Source organism: Melospiza georgiana, chromosome 27, assembly GCF_028018845.1.
Source record: "Melospiza georgiana isolate bMelGeo1 chromosome 27, bMelGeo1.pri, whole genome shotgun sequence".
In the NCBI taxonomy this organism is placed as follows: domain Eukaryota; kingdom Metazoa; phylum Chordata; class Aves; order Passeriformes; family Passerellidae; genus Melospiza; species Melospiza georgiana.
In genome coordinates, this window is record NC_080456.1 from 4,255,665 (window position 1) to 4,273,051 (window position 17,387).

At 50.2% G+C, this 17,387-nt stretch overlaps 1 protein-coding gene across 1 annotated transcript in view; it reads right to left on the reverse strand.

Annotated features, from left to right (window-relative positions):
* Positions 1-669: 669 nt before the first annotated feature.
* Positions 670-17,387, reverse strand: part of GRIK4 (glutamate ionotropic receptor kainate type subunit 4) — a 205,154-nt gene continuing 188,436 nt past the window's right edge. The window contains exons 15-21 of the mRNA XM_058041136.1: positions 14,358-14,467; positions 11,733-11,906; positions 10,516-10,681; positions 7,509-7,734; positions 5,898-6,026; positions 3,305-3,423; positions 670-2,337 (exon numbers count right to left, since the gene is read on the reverse strand). Of these exons, the coding sequence (XP_057897119.1) occupies positions 1,972-2,337; positions 3,305-3,423; positions 5,898-6,026; positions 7,509-7,734; positions 10,516-10,681; positions 11,733-11,906; positions 14,358-14,467 (1,290 nt within the window). The 3' untranslated portion in view covers positions 670-1,971. The remainder of the gene's footprint in view (positions 2,338-3,304; positions 3,424-5,897; positions 6,027-7,508; positions 7,735-10,515; positions 10,682-11,732; positions 11,907-14,357; positions 14,468-17,387) is intronic.

Sequence of the window (17,387 nt, forward strand, 5' to 3'; positions counted from 1 at the left end):
TCATCAGAACAACCCTACTGTACCCATCACCATGGATCAAACCCCATTCTCTGCTCATTCTCCTCAGAAACGTCATGGAATCATCAGAACAACCCTGCTGTGCCCATCACCATGGTCCACACCCCATTCTCTGCCCATCCTCCTCAGAAACATCTGCTGGAATCATGAGAACAACCCTGCTGTGCCCATCACCATGGATCACACCCTATTTCCTCCCCATTCTCCTCAGAAACATCTTGGAATCATCAGAACAACCCTGCTGTGCCCATCACCACGGTCCACACCCCATTCTCTGCCCATTCTCCTCAGAAACATCTGCTGGCATCACCCTGGACTCACCCTTGGGCAGCTCCAGCCCCCAGCTATGGGAAAGGTGGAGCTGCATCCCTGCTCACCCTGCTGTCAGTTCTGAGTTCTCCCTCATCACCAGACATTTGTTTGTTTGTTTGTTTAATTGACCTTTGCTTTTTAACTCCTGTTTTCCATTCAGCTACAGCAGGGGTGTGGACACTCTCAGGGAGCAGAGACCTTCAACAGCCAAAGCACCTCTTGCCTGTCAGGTTGCTGGGTTTCTCCCTGAGCAACCAAACTGTCTCACAACTTTCCTGACTCTGAACAGGGAAGGAAAGAGGAAAAAAAAAAAAGAGCATGATTATACAAGGACATCTTTTATTTAAGTACATTCAAGACAAAAAGAAAAGAAAACAATTCAAGAACAGGATGTACCTTCACTCAAGGCTTTATCTCCCCTGCCCCTCTCCATTGTCATCTCTTTCCTTTTACGACCAGAAATTGCATAGAATTTGTTTTTTCAATCAGAAAATTAAATTTGCCAGTGTAAACCCCACATCTGTACCAAGCAGAGGGTGAGCTGCTGCTGTTTCTAGGGAAGTCACTATTTTCCTTACACGAGATCCCGGGCTAATGATTTTCTCAAATGCTGTGTGGCTGGAATTCACCCTGGAAGCTGAAGGGTGCTCCATGGGGTCACGGATTTGGGAACTCCTGAGCCTGGGGCAGAGCTCAGAGTCACTTCAGGAGCGTGCAGAGCACAGCCAGGGACACTTTGGGGGTCCCAACACCTCCTCCCTTGGCTGGTGGGGATGGGCAGCCCCCCCAGTGCTCCCCACTCACCTCCCTCAAAAGGCTCCTCCCCACCCCATCCCAAGAATAGAAAGAAAAAGGAAAAAAAAGCAAAAAGTAACCCCAGAATGAAACAAAAGACACAGAACCCCTGAAATTCCAGGCGTTTCAAGGCCTCTTTGAGTTCATTGTGTTTGTTGGCTGTTTTTTGGCATTTTAATATATATATTTATATATATCTATGTATAGATATATTTCTCTATATATGTAATTTCAACAACTCCTCAGATGGACTTCCAGCAAAGGCTGCTTCTCACAGGGAGCATGTCCCATCCCATCCTCCCCTTCCCCCTTCAACCCACCTGCCACCCTCGGAAAAGGAAGAAGAATTCAGCACCTGGTGCCTTGGAGACTGGGTCCTGACATACCCAAATTAAACAAAAAAAGCCCAAAATATTGACTCCTCCCTTCCCACAGCCACAGCAAATAAAAAGTCCCCCCTTTCCCTTGGAGAACATCCCCCAGTAAGTGATGGAGAGGCAGCGCCACCGTCCTTTCTCTGCCCTTGGAGGGGTGAGGAGTTCCAGGAACCCCTCCTTGAGCCCTGGGTGGGCAATTCCTGCTACACCAGCCACCCACCACATCCCTCCATCCCAGAGACAACCTCTGGACACCCACCAGCCTGAGGACCTCCCCCCTGCCCCGCCAGGCCGCGGTGGACACCAAAACCGCATCCAGGCCTCGGTGCCCACGCCACGATCCACCTCGCTCTGGAGAAGCCGGGTAACTGCTATTGATTTAAAAACGAGTTGACATTGTACAAGTCCGTGTTCTGTAAAATGGAACAGGACCCTCTCGTCCCCACCCCGACGCCCCCTCGGCCTGGCGCTACTCGGGCCCGCTGCTGTTGGTGGCCTTGTCCCACTCCAGGCTCTCCTCGCTGCGCGCCGGCGACCCCGCGGCCGGCCGCGCCCGCAGCCCCTGGAAGCGGCGGCACTCGGGGCACACGCGGATGTGGGTGCAGCCCCGGGCCACCAGGGCAGCCTCCTGTGCCAGTCTTTGTGCCAGGGGGTCTGGCTCGCCCCCGCTGCACAGCTTGCCGTTGCTGAGCGTGGTGGTGCTGCGGGCTCGGCGCTCCTCGGGCGCCGCGGGGCGAGTCCGAACCACCGCCCCTCGCCTCCGACGGGGGTGGAAACTGTCCTTGCACAGGATGATGTTGCGCAGCTCCGTCACCATCTCTTGGCACACCGACACCTGGGGGGGGAGAACAGAGCTGGGCTGCTCACCTGAGCGAGATCTGAGTGCCTCAGGGGTTCTGGGTCCTCTGCGGGGTACAACGGAGCTGGGCTGCTCACCTGAGTGAGCTCTGGGTGCCTCAGGGGCCTGGAGTGATGAGGGCTTGGAGTCCTGACCTACCCAAGCTCACCTGAGCAAACTCTGAGTGCCTCAGGAGCTCTGGGTCCTGGAGTGATGAGGGCTTGGAGTCTTTGATCACCTGAGTGAACTCTGAGTCCTTCAGGAGCCTGGATTGATGAGAGTTTGGGAGTCCTGACATCTCCAAGCTCTGAGTCCCTCAGGAGCCTGGACTGATGGGGGTTTGGAGTCCTGACATACCCAAGCTCACCTGAGTGAGCTCTGAGTCCCTCAGGGGCTCTGGGTCCTGGAGTCATGAGGGCATGGAGTGACCTGGAATAGTGGGAGGTGTCCCTGACCATGGCAAGGGGTGGAACTGGATGAGCTATAAGGTCCCTTCCAACCCAGTCTGTTTTAACATTCCATGTGATTCTGTGTGATGTGATTCTGACCCCAAATTTTTATGGACTCAGTGCTGCTGGTTTTCAACTCCAATGCTCAGAATCTACACTTGATTTAACCCAAGTCTGCCTCTCATCAGAGACCCCTCTGTGTTCTTCATCCCCAGATCAGCACAGGATCCAAACCTGCTGCAGGTAGAAATCCCATCCCCAGGAAAGGTACCTGGATGTTGTACACACCTTTGAAAGCCCCTCAGAGCATCTCTACAGCCCTTGGAGCATCTCTACAGCCTCACTCTGGGTAGGAGTGCATTAGAAGCTCATGGATTTTATACCCTGCCCAAAGGACCAAGCCTGTTCCTGGGTTTGAGCTGTCCTGGCTGGGATTGCTCCTCAGCCTGGGTGCATCACACCCCACAGACAGCAATAAACTCATCCTGTCCCCTCAGGACACTCCCAGCTCCTACCTCCGACTGTTCAGAGTGTCGAAGGCTCCACAAAAATTCCAGCATTGCCATAAAAATTGCTACGATTAAGCCGCAGATGAGCACCACGAAGATTCCACCAATGTTCTCCATCCCCAAGCCTGAAATAAAGCAGGAGAGACACTCTGGAGAGGCAGACACATCATAAATCTCAAGTATCACTGCACAGAAGCCCCAGGCTTTGCTGTTTTGTTGGCATTGTGGATGCCCAGCCAGGGACCAAAAGCACAGAGCCAGCAGTGTCCTATTAATAGCTGCCTGCATGACTCAGAGGGCCCAAGTGAGTGACTTGCAATAACTGCAGGATCGAAGATGCCTGCTCAGAAATGATGATTTTGCAGATAAACAGCCAGAACGTTGGAGGGGAAGCACAAAGCAATTTGTGGACAAACTGAAAACAGGAGGGGGAAAAACGCGGGATCAAAGGGGCACATTAATCCCTGCAAATTATTCACCGAGCTCCAGTGGCTTTGAACTTGAAAAGGAAGAGGAGCAAGGTTGTTAAAGGAGAGAGATAAAGGAGACAGGGAGGGCTTTAAAGGAAGCTGGCAGCAGGAAAAGCTCCTTTGATTGCATCACAAAGTGCTGCAGGAAAATGATTCCGGACTGCAGTGGGGAAGGAGAGGCTCCAAACAAGAGCAGGATGCTCTGTCACTATAGGGTGACAAAATGGGGTCCCTGCCACCCTGGGGAACCTGGCTGTGGGTTGGCTGTCTCTGCCCAGCCCCCCTGGCCCATGAGGAGGGAACAGCCCCTTCCATGGACAGCTCATCCCACCTCCCCTGCTCAACTTGCTTCCTATGGGATGACCACCAAACCTACCCAGCCTGCATTCCAGAAAGTTCCACCAGCTGAAAGAAAATCCATCCCTTAAAAATCTGAGCTTTACGTGTGCTGAGGTCATCTCTTCACTTGCCACCACAGCCCTGGTCCCCAAAACTGTGCCTCCATCTGTCTGTGAGATGAGCTGACCTCAACATTTGGGATATGGTTCCTGTCTCCTGTGTTTGGTTTGGGTCTCTGATTGGATTGATTACTAAAAAACATGTGCTCTGCCCTGGCTTGGCTGTGTGAGGCCATTACTCAACAAGAACATCTATAAAACTCTTCCTCTCCCTCCTGTAGCATTAAATCAAAGTGTAAGAATAGATGATTTATTGACTTGATCTCGGCATGGCTTTTAGACATAAAACCTCACCAAAATCCTTGTAAATCGCTGACCTGTTTTGTTCTAAAACTTAGCAGGTCACATTTCTGCCTCCTCCTCCATCATTCTTTTGGCACCACCCCCAGAGCAATGCAGGGATTCTGTAAATCAGAGACTTTTGCAGAGGTGTTTCTACAGCAATGGCAAGGCAGATAAAACAGCCCAGAATCACAATTCAGACCCAAAGCTAAAGGCCATCCTCTCCCCTCTGCAGCTCACAATGTGAATTTAGGGTTTGTACCTCTCTACACATCCTCCTATCATTTTGTCTGGGTGCCACTTCAGGTACCCAAGCTCACTGAGAGATATTTCCTTTTTCCATGCAGTTACAGCCTTCCTCATCTCCACGGCATAGGGAACAAACCATCAGAAACAACTTGCCCAGGGTCACAGATTGTGCTGGGTAGTGCCAGACACAGCCCAGCTTCTCCTTCCAAAGCCATCTCAAAACAGCCCCCAGCCTAGATTCCACCTTAGAGCTGCCTTTGGCACAGTCCAGGGAGAAAATAAACCCTTCCACCTTCAAAAGTAACTCATTTAATAGCAATAACCTGATGTCTTACACCTTCAGCCTGGAGATGAATAACTGGGGCTGTCTGTAGAGCAGCACTGCCCAAAAGTGAGCATCACCTCCCAGCAGGAACTGCACAGACACACACACCTACACCTGCTGCAAGGTCAAAACTCCAAAAGAGCCTCCCCAGCCCTGGCTTGGCTCTTTTCTCTGCTCCCACAAAGGTCACAAGGCTGTGCTTTTAACTGGGGGGCCTGCTGGCCTCGCAGAAAACACTTGCTGAGGAAAGGGCCGCTGCCAAAACTAAAAAATGCAGCAACTGTGTTAAGCTGGCAACTGCTCTCATGCTGGGACATCAGCCTAATGTGGTGGCTTTTATGGCAATTTGCATAGCATTACCCAAAAGAATTTGCTCCTCAGTTTACAAATGTACTAATAAAGTCCTTGTGTCCCTTCCCCTGGCTGTTTAAAAGACGCTTTCACATGAAGCCATTAACTAGCGGGCCTGTGGTGGAGATCCATCTCCCTTCAAGGAACCCAGGATTTTGGTCTGATCCCTTCAGCCATCCATTTTCCCAGACATTCATTAGAAGCTAATTTACCCTCCATATGCCTCCAATATTTGTCATTTGGTTGTTCCCGCTATCTCTGCCCCAGGCAAAAACACACAGCGTGAGGCGCGGCGGAGCTGCTCGGCTTTCTCCTTGAGTTGTGAAGGGAGGAATCTCAGGTCAGGAGAAGGGGAAAAAGCAATTCTCAGGCAGAAAACCTGTCAGACACACAGCTGGGTGTCCATCCTTGCACCTCTGGCCAGGATTTTTCTGTGCCTGGTCACTTGGGAGTGCAGGGCTTACCTTTGGCTCTGTGGTCCTCCTCTTTGGGGCACTTCCCTCCTTCCCACCACTTGCGCTTCAGGATCTCCAGGCGGTTGTTCTCCTGCAGCTGGAGGATGGCCAGGTCGAATTCGTCACGGAACACGGAGCCTGCAACGCCGAGAGGGACGTGGTAGGGCCCCACCTTCCTCCCCATCATCATCCTCGCCCCACCCCAGCGTGCCCAGCTAGCACAGCTCCTCTCTGGGTGGCTTGGAGGGGCTGTCAGCCCATGCCTGGCATGGAAAGCTGCAGCCACCCCGCTGGGAATGTCACCTGGTTAATGTCACCTGCAGAGGGTGACTTTACCTGCCCACCAGGAGCCACACAGGCCACTGGAGGAGTTCCATGGCAAGGGGAGCTTTGGGTTTTGAATGAGCAGCTCAGTACCCTGCTCTTGCAAACCACAGAGGTCCCTGTCTTGTCATTCCACCTCCAATTCCACCTCTCTTGTCATTCCATCCCCAACTTCACCTTGTTCTAACGCTCCTTCCCTCAAACTGGTCACAGAAATCCTGAGCTGGAAGGAGCCCAAGGATCATGGAAGCCAAAATGTCCATGCTGGAGGAGCTCAGTTCTGTGCTGGGCACAGAGCTCTGCTGCAGTCCCAGTGTCTGCTACCAGAGATCCCTGTCTGCCACCAGAGATCCTTGTCTGCTACAAGAAATCCTTGTCTGCCACCAGAGATCCCGAGGAAGGGCCATGGGAAAGACTCTGCTTCTCCCAGTAACTCTGCACTATTGTCCCAGCCAGCAGCTTTCTGCTCCTCTTATCTGCTACGGTTTCACTGTTTAACAAGACAATGTCAGAACAAATTTAGCCCTGAAGGTAGGGATTTGTACTCACTTTGATCAGGTTGCTGTGACTTTACAAGCTTACCCATGTTCCCTAAACTAGAGTGGCTGTTTGTGTGACGGGGGCCTTATGTAATCCACCTCAACTTTGTGTTGCTAAATGCCAGGGCTTAAAGGTCAGGACAAGGCTTCCAGGCTGTCCAAAAGACCAGCGGATCATCGTTTGGAATAACAACTAAACCCTTATTTAGTGTTGGTGTTCTCTTGTGAGCTCATGCATTTGAAAGACAAAACCCCTGCATTTGTTAAACCTGGTGAGAGCCAAGTCTCTGGCCTGCAGTTTCAAGAACCACCAGCTGTTAAGACATCCCTGCTAAAAACTACCAGAATTGCCACAGCATTACTTCGACATCACTTCTGGGATTAAAACAAGGAGCACGAAACGATGCACAAACACTGGTTGGGGAAAGGAAACAGCAAAGAGCAGGTATGCAGAAAACAAGCAGCAATTTTGAGACATCTTTCACATGAATCATCAAAAGAGCCATGGTCGCGTCTCACATGGCTCTGGACCAGAGCAGGGTCTCACATCTGGCTCTGGACCAGAGCAGGGTCTCACACATCTGGCTCTGAACCAGAGCAACATCTTGCACATGTGGCTCTGAGCATGGGCAAGAGGTAAGAGATAAAAAGGACCCTGTGAGATGCAACATTGGCTTTTAGAGCCGGCGCAGCCTTTGGAACGCTCCGGTCCTCTGCCGACAGCCGAGAAGGACTAGAATTGTTCTTCACTGCCTACCGACGGGCATGCCAATCCCGTAGCCCTTGGTGTCCAGAAGGCCCCCGACCTGCGTGAGGTTGCAATTGCGCTGCCGATAATACTCGTTCATGGTGGACTCCAGCAGGAAGGCGTAGTTGGAGTTCAGCACGCGCGCGATCCCTTCCTCCGTGCTCTTCACGAAGACGCTGGGCTGCTTGGAGTACATGTAATTCCACATCCGCTGGTACGTCTGGTAGCGGGAGTTCTGCAGGGGGGGAAAGAGGCAGCCACGGCTCAGGGAGGAGATTTTGGGGTAAATTAGATCCCGTCCTGGGTTACAATATTAAGATATTGACCACAAATTCCCAAAAAACTCACTTTCTTTTCAAACCAGGACACCATCGCCAAGAGCTGCTGAAACCTGGAGGGGCTGGTTGGTCCTAGGTTACAATATTAAGATATATTCTATCGACCACAAACTCCCAAACAACTCACTTCCTTTTCAAACTAGGACACCAGTCAAGAGCTGCTGAAAGCAGCAGGGGCATTTTTTCCTTATCTCCTGTTAATGGGTCCATCAATGCCTTGCTGCATGACTCAGAGATAACTCCCTCTAGGAGCTATTTCTGTTTAATGAACCCACCACATGACTCAGAATGATAACAGCCCATTGTGAGATGCTCCAGGGGGGAGGAGCCAAGCATCCCCACCTGGATATAATCTGGGGTTTGTGACAGAACTCCCTCCAGGAGCCATTTCTGTTTAATGGACCACCACATGGCTCACAAAATGATATCAGCCCATTGTGAGATGCTCCACCCAGGGGGAGGAGCTAAGCATCTCTGCCTGGATATAATCTGAGGTTTGTGACAGAACAGGCAGTCTTTCCACTGGATTCCCAGAAGAATGACTGTCTTTTCCACTGGATCTTTACTACACCATTTCTACAGCATCCCAGCTCCACCAGACCCACATCTGCCACTCCAGGAGGGCTGCAGCCACCAATCCAACTGGACTGCTACCAACACCCTGACCAACAGGGGGTCAGGTTGCATTCTGACCCCATCAGTGGTTTTTTTCTTTTGTATTATTGCATGTATTTTGGTTTTCTTTTCCCTTTTTCCTAATAATTTTTATTTCTGACTTGAAGTCTCTCACTGGTTTTGCTTTCAAACCAGAACAGACCCATAAAATTAAACCTCCATAACAGGCACTGCTGCAGAAAAGCCACAATGGAGAGAGGAATCAAATCTGGTTTCAGACTCAGGAAGGATTTTGGTGCCTCATCTTTGTTTATCTCAAAGAGGCCCAAATGTGTTGAGAGTTTGTTGGAAAAGCTGGGCATGAAACACCCAAATTCCAACAAAGTCTGGCAAAGCAAACTAAATTCAATTTTAGAAAAAAAAAAAAAAAAAAACATAATTTTAGTGACCACATATCAAAACCACACAAAAATCAGCTCCTGCTTGGTTGATTGAAACCTCTGGGTGCTCACACCATACTGACCATCCCTCAAACCCTGTCCCAACAGTTCTTCAGTGTCAGAGCCAGACTCCCGCACCCTGAGGAGGGCACTGAGGGCTGGGGGCAGCACAAAAGCTCTCTGCAGATTGTTGCTCACAAATTTAATTCAAAAAATAATCCAGATTTGGTTCACCCCCCTGTGAGGGAACTTAAAGTGCTTGCTGAAAAGGACTGGGGTTTTTTTGTCATTGATTGCAATAAACCAAAGCTCAGCCAGCCCCAAATCCTCAGAGCTGGCTGGTGGCTGAACCACCTTGGTCTGATGAAAAGAGAGCTGAGAATGATGAATCTCTTATGCCTGTGCAGCGCAGAGAGTGAAAGCTGCTTGCACAAAGACTGAATATAAACACACCCTGCTCTGCATGAGCATTTTCATACTGTCAAGGGCTCATTTTCTGTGGCTGGTGAGCGATGCTGGAGAGCCTCAGGGAATCTGTGCTGACCCAGTTCCTGTCCTCATCTGTCCAGCTCTGTCCTCTGGGTGCAGCCACTTGGGCAGGAGACAGATGAGCAGGGGGGGTTTGGTTCTGTTTCACTGCATTTTTAGACCTTAAACTGTGTGTCAGTGTCAGGGGAAGCACTGCCAGGACAAGGTGCCTCAGGAGGGGACAAACATTCCTTCGTGCACCCAGGAAGGGAGGGGGATGGAGGCAGTTATCATCACTATTTAACCTCCCCATCCTTACACCAGAGGAAAATGGATCTCAACACAGTTTAAATCACCACAAATAGGACAAAACCCTCTTTTCCTAATTTCCTCTCTCGTTTCCTCACTGCCAGGCAGTGCACAGACACAGCCAGGGGTTTAAACTTGAAAGCTTTCCTCAAGTGAGCCCCTCGCATACAACCACCCCCCTCACTTAGGCCCTGCTCAGCTCATTTTAGATGTAAAGTTTGGCTTAAAAGTAGCTCTTTTCCATACCCCTGAAGAGCATAAAGTTGGCCTGAAAAGCTCAGGCTGGCTCCAGAGATTTCCCAGCCTTCCAAATTCAGTTCAGACTCAGAGTGGGGGGAAAGAGTGAGAACAAGCTTTCTCTCCTTTTGGAATTTCAACAAGCAATAAATAAATAAATAATCCTCAAGCGGTTCTTTGTGCGTTTCAGAGCGCTGCAGAAAAGATTCACTCATTTATTTCCCTTCTGAGCAGAACGGGGAAGATAAAAATTAAATTGGGCTAAATGGCCCGCATAACTTTGCATACACTTGACTTATTTCAGTGCCACTGACCTCACACAGGCTCCAGCACTTTGCCTGGGTTGTGCAAATGTTTCTTTGCTTATCCCACCTGAAAGACTCTCAAATAAAAGCTAAAACCATGTGGAGACCCGTGAAAATTTGAATTCCTTGTTGAACTCCCTTTCTGCGTCCTCCACCATGCCTCTCCCACCATTCATCCTGTGCAGGGATCTCTCCAGAGTTGGAGTGACACAGGGGCACAGCAGGCTGAGGCGACACCCCAAAGTGATTGAGGGGAGCCCTGTGCACCCCCTGCCCCCCCAGGCAGCCAAAGAATTGGGTTTACTTGGAAGAAGGTCATGCTGGAGCCGCCGTGGATGGTGCCGTACTCGATGGTGGTCTGGTCAGCGAGGTCATCCACGGACTCGATGGGCACGTCCATCCTCTGCACGGTCAGGAACGCCGCCAGGTTGGCCGTGTAGGAGGAGATGATGATCAAGGTGAATGCCCACCTAAGGGGAGGGAAGGGAAGGTGTGGTTTCCCTCAGGAAATCTGCTCTCCATCCCCACCCTTTGCCTCGCAGAATCCCAGAATCACTGAGGTTGCAAAATCCCTCTGTCACAGACGTCTTTTATGGAAAATCCTTTCCTTAGCATTTTTCCTCCTGAGAAGCTGGGAGGCCTCAGGAGCAAAATGTAAACAATGGTTATCTGCTGCTGTGGAATGCAACAGGTGCACCTGGGATTGGTCTCATGTGGTTGTTTCTAATTAATGGCTGTGACCATGTTCACAGGGGTTTTCAGGATGAAGGAAGAGATGTAGATCTGACTCCATATTTCAGAAGGTTTGATTTTTTATTTTATGATATATATATTACATTATAACTATAGTAAAAAGAATAGAAGGAAAAGTTTCATCTCAGAAGGCTAGCTAAGCTAAGAATAGAAAGGAATGAATAATAAAGATTTGTGTCTCGGACGGAGAGTCCAAGCTAACTGGGCTGTGATTGGCCATTAATTGTAAACATCTAAGATGGACCAATCACCTGTTGCATTCTACAGCAGCAGATAATCACTGTTTACATCTTGTTCCTGAGGCCTCTCAGCTTCTCAAGAAGAAAAATCCTAAGAAAAGGATTTTCATAAAAAGATGTCTGCGACATAATGGCCAATCACAGTGAGCTGGACAGAGAGTCCAAACCACAAGCCTTTGTTATCATTCCTTTTCTATTCTATTGTTAGCTAGCCATCTGAGGAAATCCTTTCTTCTATTGTTTTAGTGTAGTTTTAATATAATATATATCACAAAATAATAAATCAAGCCTTCTGAAACATGGAGTCAGATCCTCGTCTCTTCCCTCATCCTCAGACCCCTGTGAACACGGTCACATCCCTCCAAAACCATCAGTCCCCACGGGTCACCCAGACAAGTGAGTGCCACATCCAGCCCTCCTCGAACACCTCCTCCCAATGCCCCACAGCCCTTCCCACGAAGAATTCCCTCCCGCACATCCCTCTGCCCAGAGAAAGCCCCCTGGAAGGAAGAAGGGCTGCCCTCCTCACCAGACGCCGCTGACGCAGCGCGTGGACAGAGCCTGGGGGGCGATGGTGGAGCCCTGCTGCATGAACCCCCCCACGGGGAACCACAGCGAGTTCCCCAGCGAGTACTGGTTCACCAGGAGGTTGCAGCGACCTTGGGAGCAGGGGTGGGGGCTGTACCACTCGTACGGTGTCAGCCTGAAAGGAGGAGAAAAGGAGAGCTCAGGGAACGCGCTGGGAAATGGGACACTTTAAAAAAAAAAAACCACAAAAGAGAGGAAAGCTGTGAAGCTCCAGCTCTCCTGGAGGCAGAGCTTTCTGAGGAGGAAATGCTTTGCTGTCAGTTGAGGCCCAGGGCTCAGAGCTGTGTGAAACGTTTGCTCCAAGGCTCAGGAGCCAGAGGCTTTCTTGTAAAGATTTGCACAAAACTTTGAGAGGCTCTGCTGTGGGCAGCTCTGCGTGCGTCCTGCAGATCCACACCACAGCAGGAGCTCCAGATGTGCACGGACTTGATGGGAAGTGGAAATCAAACATCTCTGGCTGTGCTCCCTGCCGGAGCACGAGCACTGATGGGAAGTTCAAAAGCAAAGTGTTTGAGCCCTGGCTGCATTAAACCATCAAGGAAAACTCTGTTGGTGCAAAGGGTTGCTCTGAGAAGGTCTGAGCTGGAGCTAGGAGCTGAGTGCTGCTGTTTCAAAGCATCCCATCCTTCAGGGACAGGACAGAGGTGGGAATGGGAAATGTCTGAGCCTGTCACTGCTGTGACTGCATCTCTTTCTCTTTTGCTGTTTCCAGTTCCCTGGTTGCTAAGAAAGTCTGCTAATTAATGTGCTGCACTCCATACTGCTCTAGCTAAGAAATCTGGGGCCTGGGAGGGTCATTTTGGGGCTACTGCCAAAACAGCTGCAGGGCTGTGCCAGCTCACATCACATTTAGCCAATATCAGGGAGCTCTTTTCATCCCTCTCTCACTGTGTGCCAGGCAGCACGAGGAAGAGGTTATTTCCTGCAGACCCTCCATGGTGGATCAAGCACTGGCAGCAAACCCCAGAGCTCTGGAGAGTCTGCAGCTCACAGGGCCAAGAGCTCCTTCCTGCTGAGCAAGGCAGGGAGCAGCAGCCAAAGCTCCCTCTCCAGAGGGGAGCTGGGCAAAGGCACCTTTTTGGAGCATCATATTTAAAACATGAGGAAGGGGCTGAAGAGGCACCAGCTGTGCATAATTCAATGGTTTCTCCAGACCTGCATTTCTGAGGCTGTAACAGCACTCGAAGAAGCCATTAATGCCCTGTCAGGATGGCAGCTTCAGCCACGCTGAGGGAGCCAGTGACAGCACTGTCCCAATTTGTAATGGGAATTGGGCACTGAGGGGTCCCTGTGCAATGGGAATTGGGCACTGAGGGGTCCCTGTGCAATGGGAATTGGGCACTGAGGGGTCCCTGTGTGATGGGAATTGGGCACTGAGGGGTCTCTGTATAAGGAGAATTGGGCACTGAGGGGTCTCTGTGTGATGGGAATTGGGCACTGAGGGTCCCTGTGTAACAAGAATTGGGCACTGAGGGGTCTCTGTGTGATGGGAATTGGGCACTGAGGGGTCCCCAAAGAGCCAGGGAGCCCTGAGCAGTCCCTGGCACACTGTGCCTGTGACAGCCCCTCCGCAGGGCTGTGGGCAGGGCAGGGAGAGCAGCACTGGAGCTCCATGGGGGCTGTGTTGGGGTGAGCACTCAGAGAGGTGTTTTGAGACTGACTGAAATTGGAATTGGTCACAGGGCAATGGAGCTGAGAGCTGCTGAGCCAGGCTCTGCATTCAGCTGATCAAAGGTACCCATGAACTTCCCTGTCCTCCACAAACTGGGCAGCCAGACATCACTGGAATTCGTGGTGGAATTCATGGCCACACCTCAGAATGGATTTGCAGGTTCCTAACAGCCTCCAAAGCCTCCAAACCTCGGGACAAAGGGGTAAAAAAATCATCTGAGGGAGCATTTAAACAGCACCAAAACCTTCTCCTAAACCTTCTCCCACCACCTCTGGGCTCCACTGTGGCCAAACACATCCTGCCCCAGGGCATGGCGGCCGTCCCAGTGTGGGGACACAGTGACAAACCGCAGTGCCCAGCTGGCACAGGGCTGGGACATGGTGACAAACCTCAGTGCCCAGCTGACACAGGGCTGGGATGGTGACAAACCTCAGTGCCCAGCTGGCACAGGGTGACAAACCTCAGTGCCCAGCTGGGACACAGTGACAAACCTCAGTGCCCAGCTGGCACAGGGTGACAAACCTCAGTGCCCAGCTGGCAGAGGGCTGGGATGGTGACAAACATCAGTGCCCAGCTGGGACAAGGCTGGGACAGGGTGACAAACTTCAGTGCCCAGCTGGGACAGGGTGACAAACCTCAGTGCCCAGCTGGCACAGGGCTGGCACATGGTGACAAATCTCAGTGCCCAGCTGGGACATGGTGACAAACCTCAGTGCCCAGCTGGGACAGGGCTGGGATGGTGACAAACCTCAGTGCCCAGCTGGTACAGGGGGCAGGGATGCTCTATGCCAGCCCATCCCGGGCAGCTGGGGGCACAGGATGTCCCCGTGTCCCTCCGGGCCTGCAGGGACACTAGGTGGCACCGCGAGGAAGGGAAAGGCACCGCGACATTACCGAGCCACCAGGAAGAGGACGCAGCTGACGGCCAGGTAGGCGAGCAGCATGAAGAGCCAGACGCCCGGAGAAAAAGGGTCCAGGAAGGAGAAGTAGCCGGGTCTGCGGCCCTGGAGAGGGGAAAAAGCAAAGGAAAGGGTTGGAAGAGGTGGGAATAGCTCTAGAAGGGCAAGAGGGAAATTGCCAGCACTGGTGGCACTGCAGGAGGGACGTGGAGAAATGGGGGAAAGGGGAGAAATAGGAATAAAAAGGGATAAATGGGAGAAGGGGGTAAATGGGATAAAGGGAAATAAATGGGAGAGGGGGAGAAATGGGGAAAAGGGGATAAATGGGAGAAGGGAAATAAATGGGAGAAGGGGAGAAATGGGAGAAATAGGGCAAAGGGGATAAATGGGAGAAGGGAAATAAATGGGAGAAGGGGGTAAATGGGATAAAGGGAAATAAATGGGAGAGGGGGAGAAATGGGAGAAATGGGGAAAAGGGGAGAAATGGGAGAAGAGAGATAAATGGTGGAAAGGGGAATAAAAAGGAAAAGGAGGATAAATGGGAGAGGGGGGATAAATGGGGGAAAGGGGGGAAATGGGGAAAAGGGGATAAATGGGAGAAAGGAAATAAATGGCAGAAGGAGAATAAATGGGAGAAATGGGGCAAAGGGGATAAATGGGAGAAGGGAAATAAATGGGAGAAGGTGAGAAATGGGAGAAAGGGGGAAAATGGGGCAAAGAGGATTAATGGGAGAAGGGGAATAAATGGGAGACAGGGAAATAAATGGGAGAGGGGGGAGAAATGAGAGAAAGAAAACAAATGGGAGAAGGGGGAAAAATGAGGCAAAGGGGGAGAAGTGGGGCAAAGGGAATAAATGGGAGAAGGGGAATAAATGGGAGAAAGGGGGAAAATGGGGCAAAGAAGATAAACAGGAGAAGGGAAATAAATGGGAGAAAGAGGAATAAAAAGGAGAAGGGGGAGAAATGGGAGAAAGGGAAATAAATGGGAGAAAGGGGGAGAAATGGGGCAAAGGGGATAAATGGGAGAAATGGGACAAACAGTAGAAGGGGATAAATGAGAAAGAGGGGGATAAATGGGAGAAAGGGGAATAAAAAGGGGAAGGGGGCAAAAAGGGAGAAGGAGGATAAGTGAAAGAAAGGAAATAAATGGGAGAAAGGGATGAATGGAAGAAAGGGGATAAATGGGGCAAAACATGTAAAAGGGAGAAGGGAAATAAATGGGAGAAAGAGACAAAAAGGAGAAGGGAAATAAAGGGAAAAAAAAAAAAAGGAGAAGGGGAGTAAATGGGAGAAAGAGGGATAAACAGGAGAAATAAACAGGAGAAGGGGGATAAACCAGGCTTTGGAATGGCCTTGCAGGGCAAACAAGTGACAGCAACCCCACAAATGAGTCCTGCAGCATCTCCCCGCTGCATTCATCCCCTAAATCTGTTTTTCTCCCCATTTTTGTTCCTCCAGGCAAAGAAAGAGGTGAATTGAGAGAAAAACGAGGCAGTCACAGCATTCTGTCCCTCCCTGGCAGGGTTTGCTGTACCCCCCATCCTTGTCCACCCCACATTTAACTGGGCAGAAAAGAATTCACAGGGAAATATATCTGTGAAGCAAAAGGAAAAAAAAGATAAATTTCAAAACTTCTCCCTCTGGCCTTGCAAAGTTCCTTCTTTTACAAAAACCCCAATAAAATTATTACTTTTATCTCAGCGAACAGGATATTTTTATCTCCAGGATGCGTCAGAATTTCCTGTTTTTTCCCTCAGCAAACCACCTTTCCTTAAAAAAAAAAAAATAAAAAATGAGGCTTCACTGCTAGAAAAAGCAGGTTGATCTTCATTTGAAACTTTCACAAGGATGCTGCCACCACCAGAAAATCATCAAACGTCACCATATTTGTGCAAAAGAGGGAGAATAATTTTTTTTGGAGAAGTTTCTCGAAAAGCCAAACACCTCCCATCTGAGGTGGATTTCTCCTGTCAGCACCAGCTCTGTGGATGCAGCTCCTCTGAAAGGAAAGAAAAGCTCAAGCACAGCCAAGGGAGATGATCCCACAGCTCACAGAAACTTGAATTTTCTGTCCCAAACCACAAATTCAGCCCTGGCATCCCTAAAACAGCTCCACACCTGTAACTGGGAAGCTTCCCACGAGGAAGAGCTTTGCAAAGGTTTTTTTCTAAATTTTTTTTTTCCCTTCCCCAGACTTAGACCAGAATTTTAAATTCCACACCCAAATCTCGCTGTTTTACTACCAAACGTTATGCAAAACCTGATTTTCACAAGGTCCCCGCAGTTCGGCTGGAGACTCGAGCCGTTGCTAGAAAAGGCAACAGTTGTTGCACAAAAATCCTCCCCTGCTAAAAATACCCAGGATCGTGTGAAATCCTCAGCTCCAGGCACCATCTGGGAACCTGCGAGGTGTCAGGAACCTTCCCCAGCAAACACCGCCTGCAGGAAAAACCCAGCACCACACAACAACCCGTGCCTGCGTCCTCCAGGACGAGGTTTTGGGATCTGCACCGTCCCAGGGGGGGTTGGAAATGAAGGGTTTTTGAGGTCCCTTCCAAGCCAAACCACTCTGGGGTGAGCGATTTTAGAGAGTCTGGCCCGGGGAGGATTTGGGCAAATGGATGGGTTGAGGAGCAGTGGTTCAGCATCCATGCTCAGATTAATTTAAAGTCAATTCCCAAAGAATATTCAGGTCCTCAGATGAATTTTCAGTCAATTCCCAAGGAAAAGTTCAGGTTCTCAGATTAAGTCAATTCCCAAGGAAAAGTTCAGGTTCTCAGATTAACTTTAAGTCAATTCCCAAGGAAAAGTTCAGGCCCTCAGATTAAATTTCAGTGAATCCCCAAGGAAAAAATCAGGTTCTCAGATTAAATTTCAGTGAATTCCCAAGGAAAAATTACGGTTCTCAGATTTACTTTTAGTCAATTCCCAAGGAAAAGTTCAGGTTCTCAGATTAACTTTACTTCAATTCCCAAGGATTAATCTGAGGACCTGAATTGACTGAAAGCTAATCTGAGGACCTGAA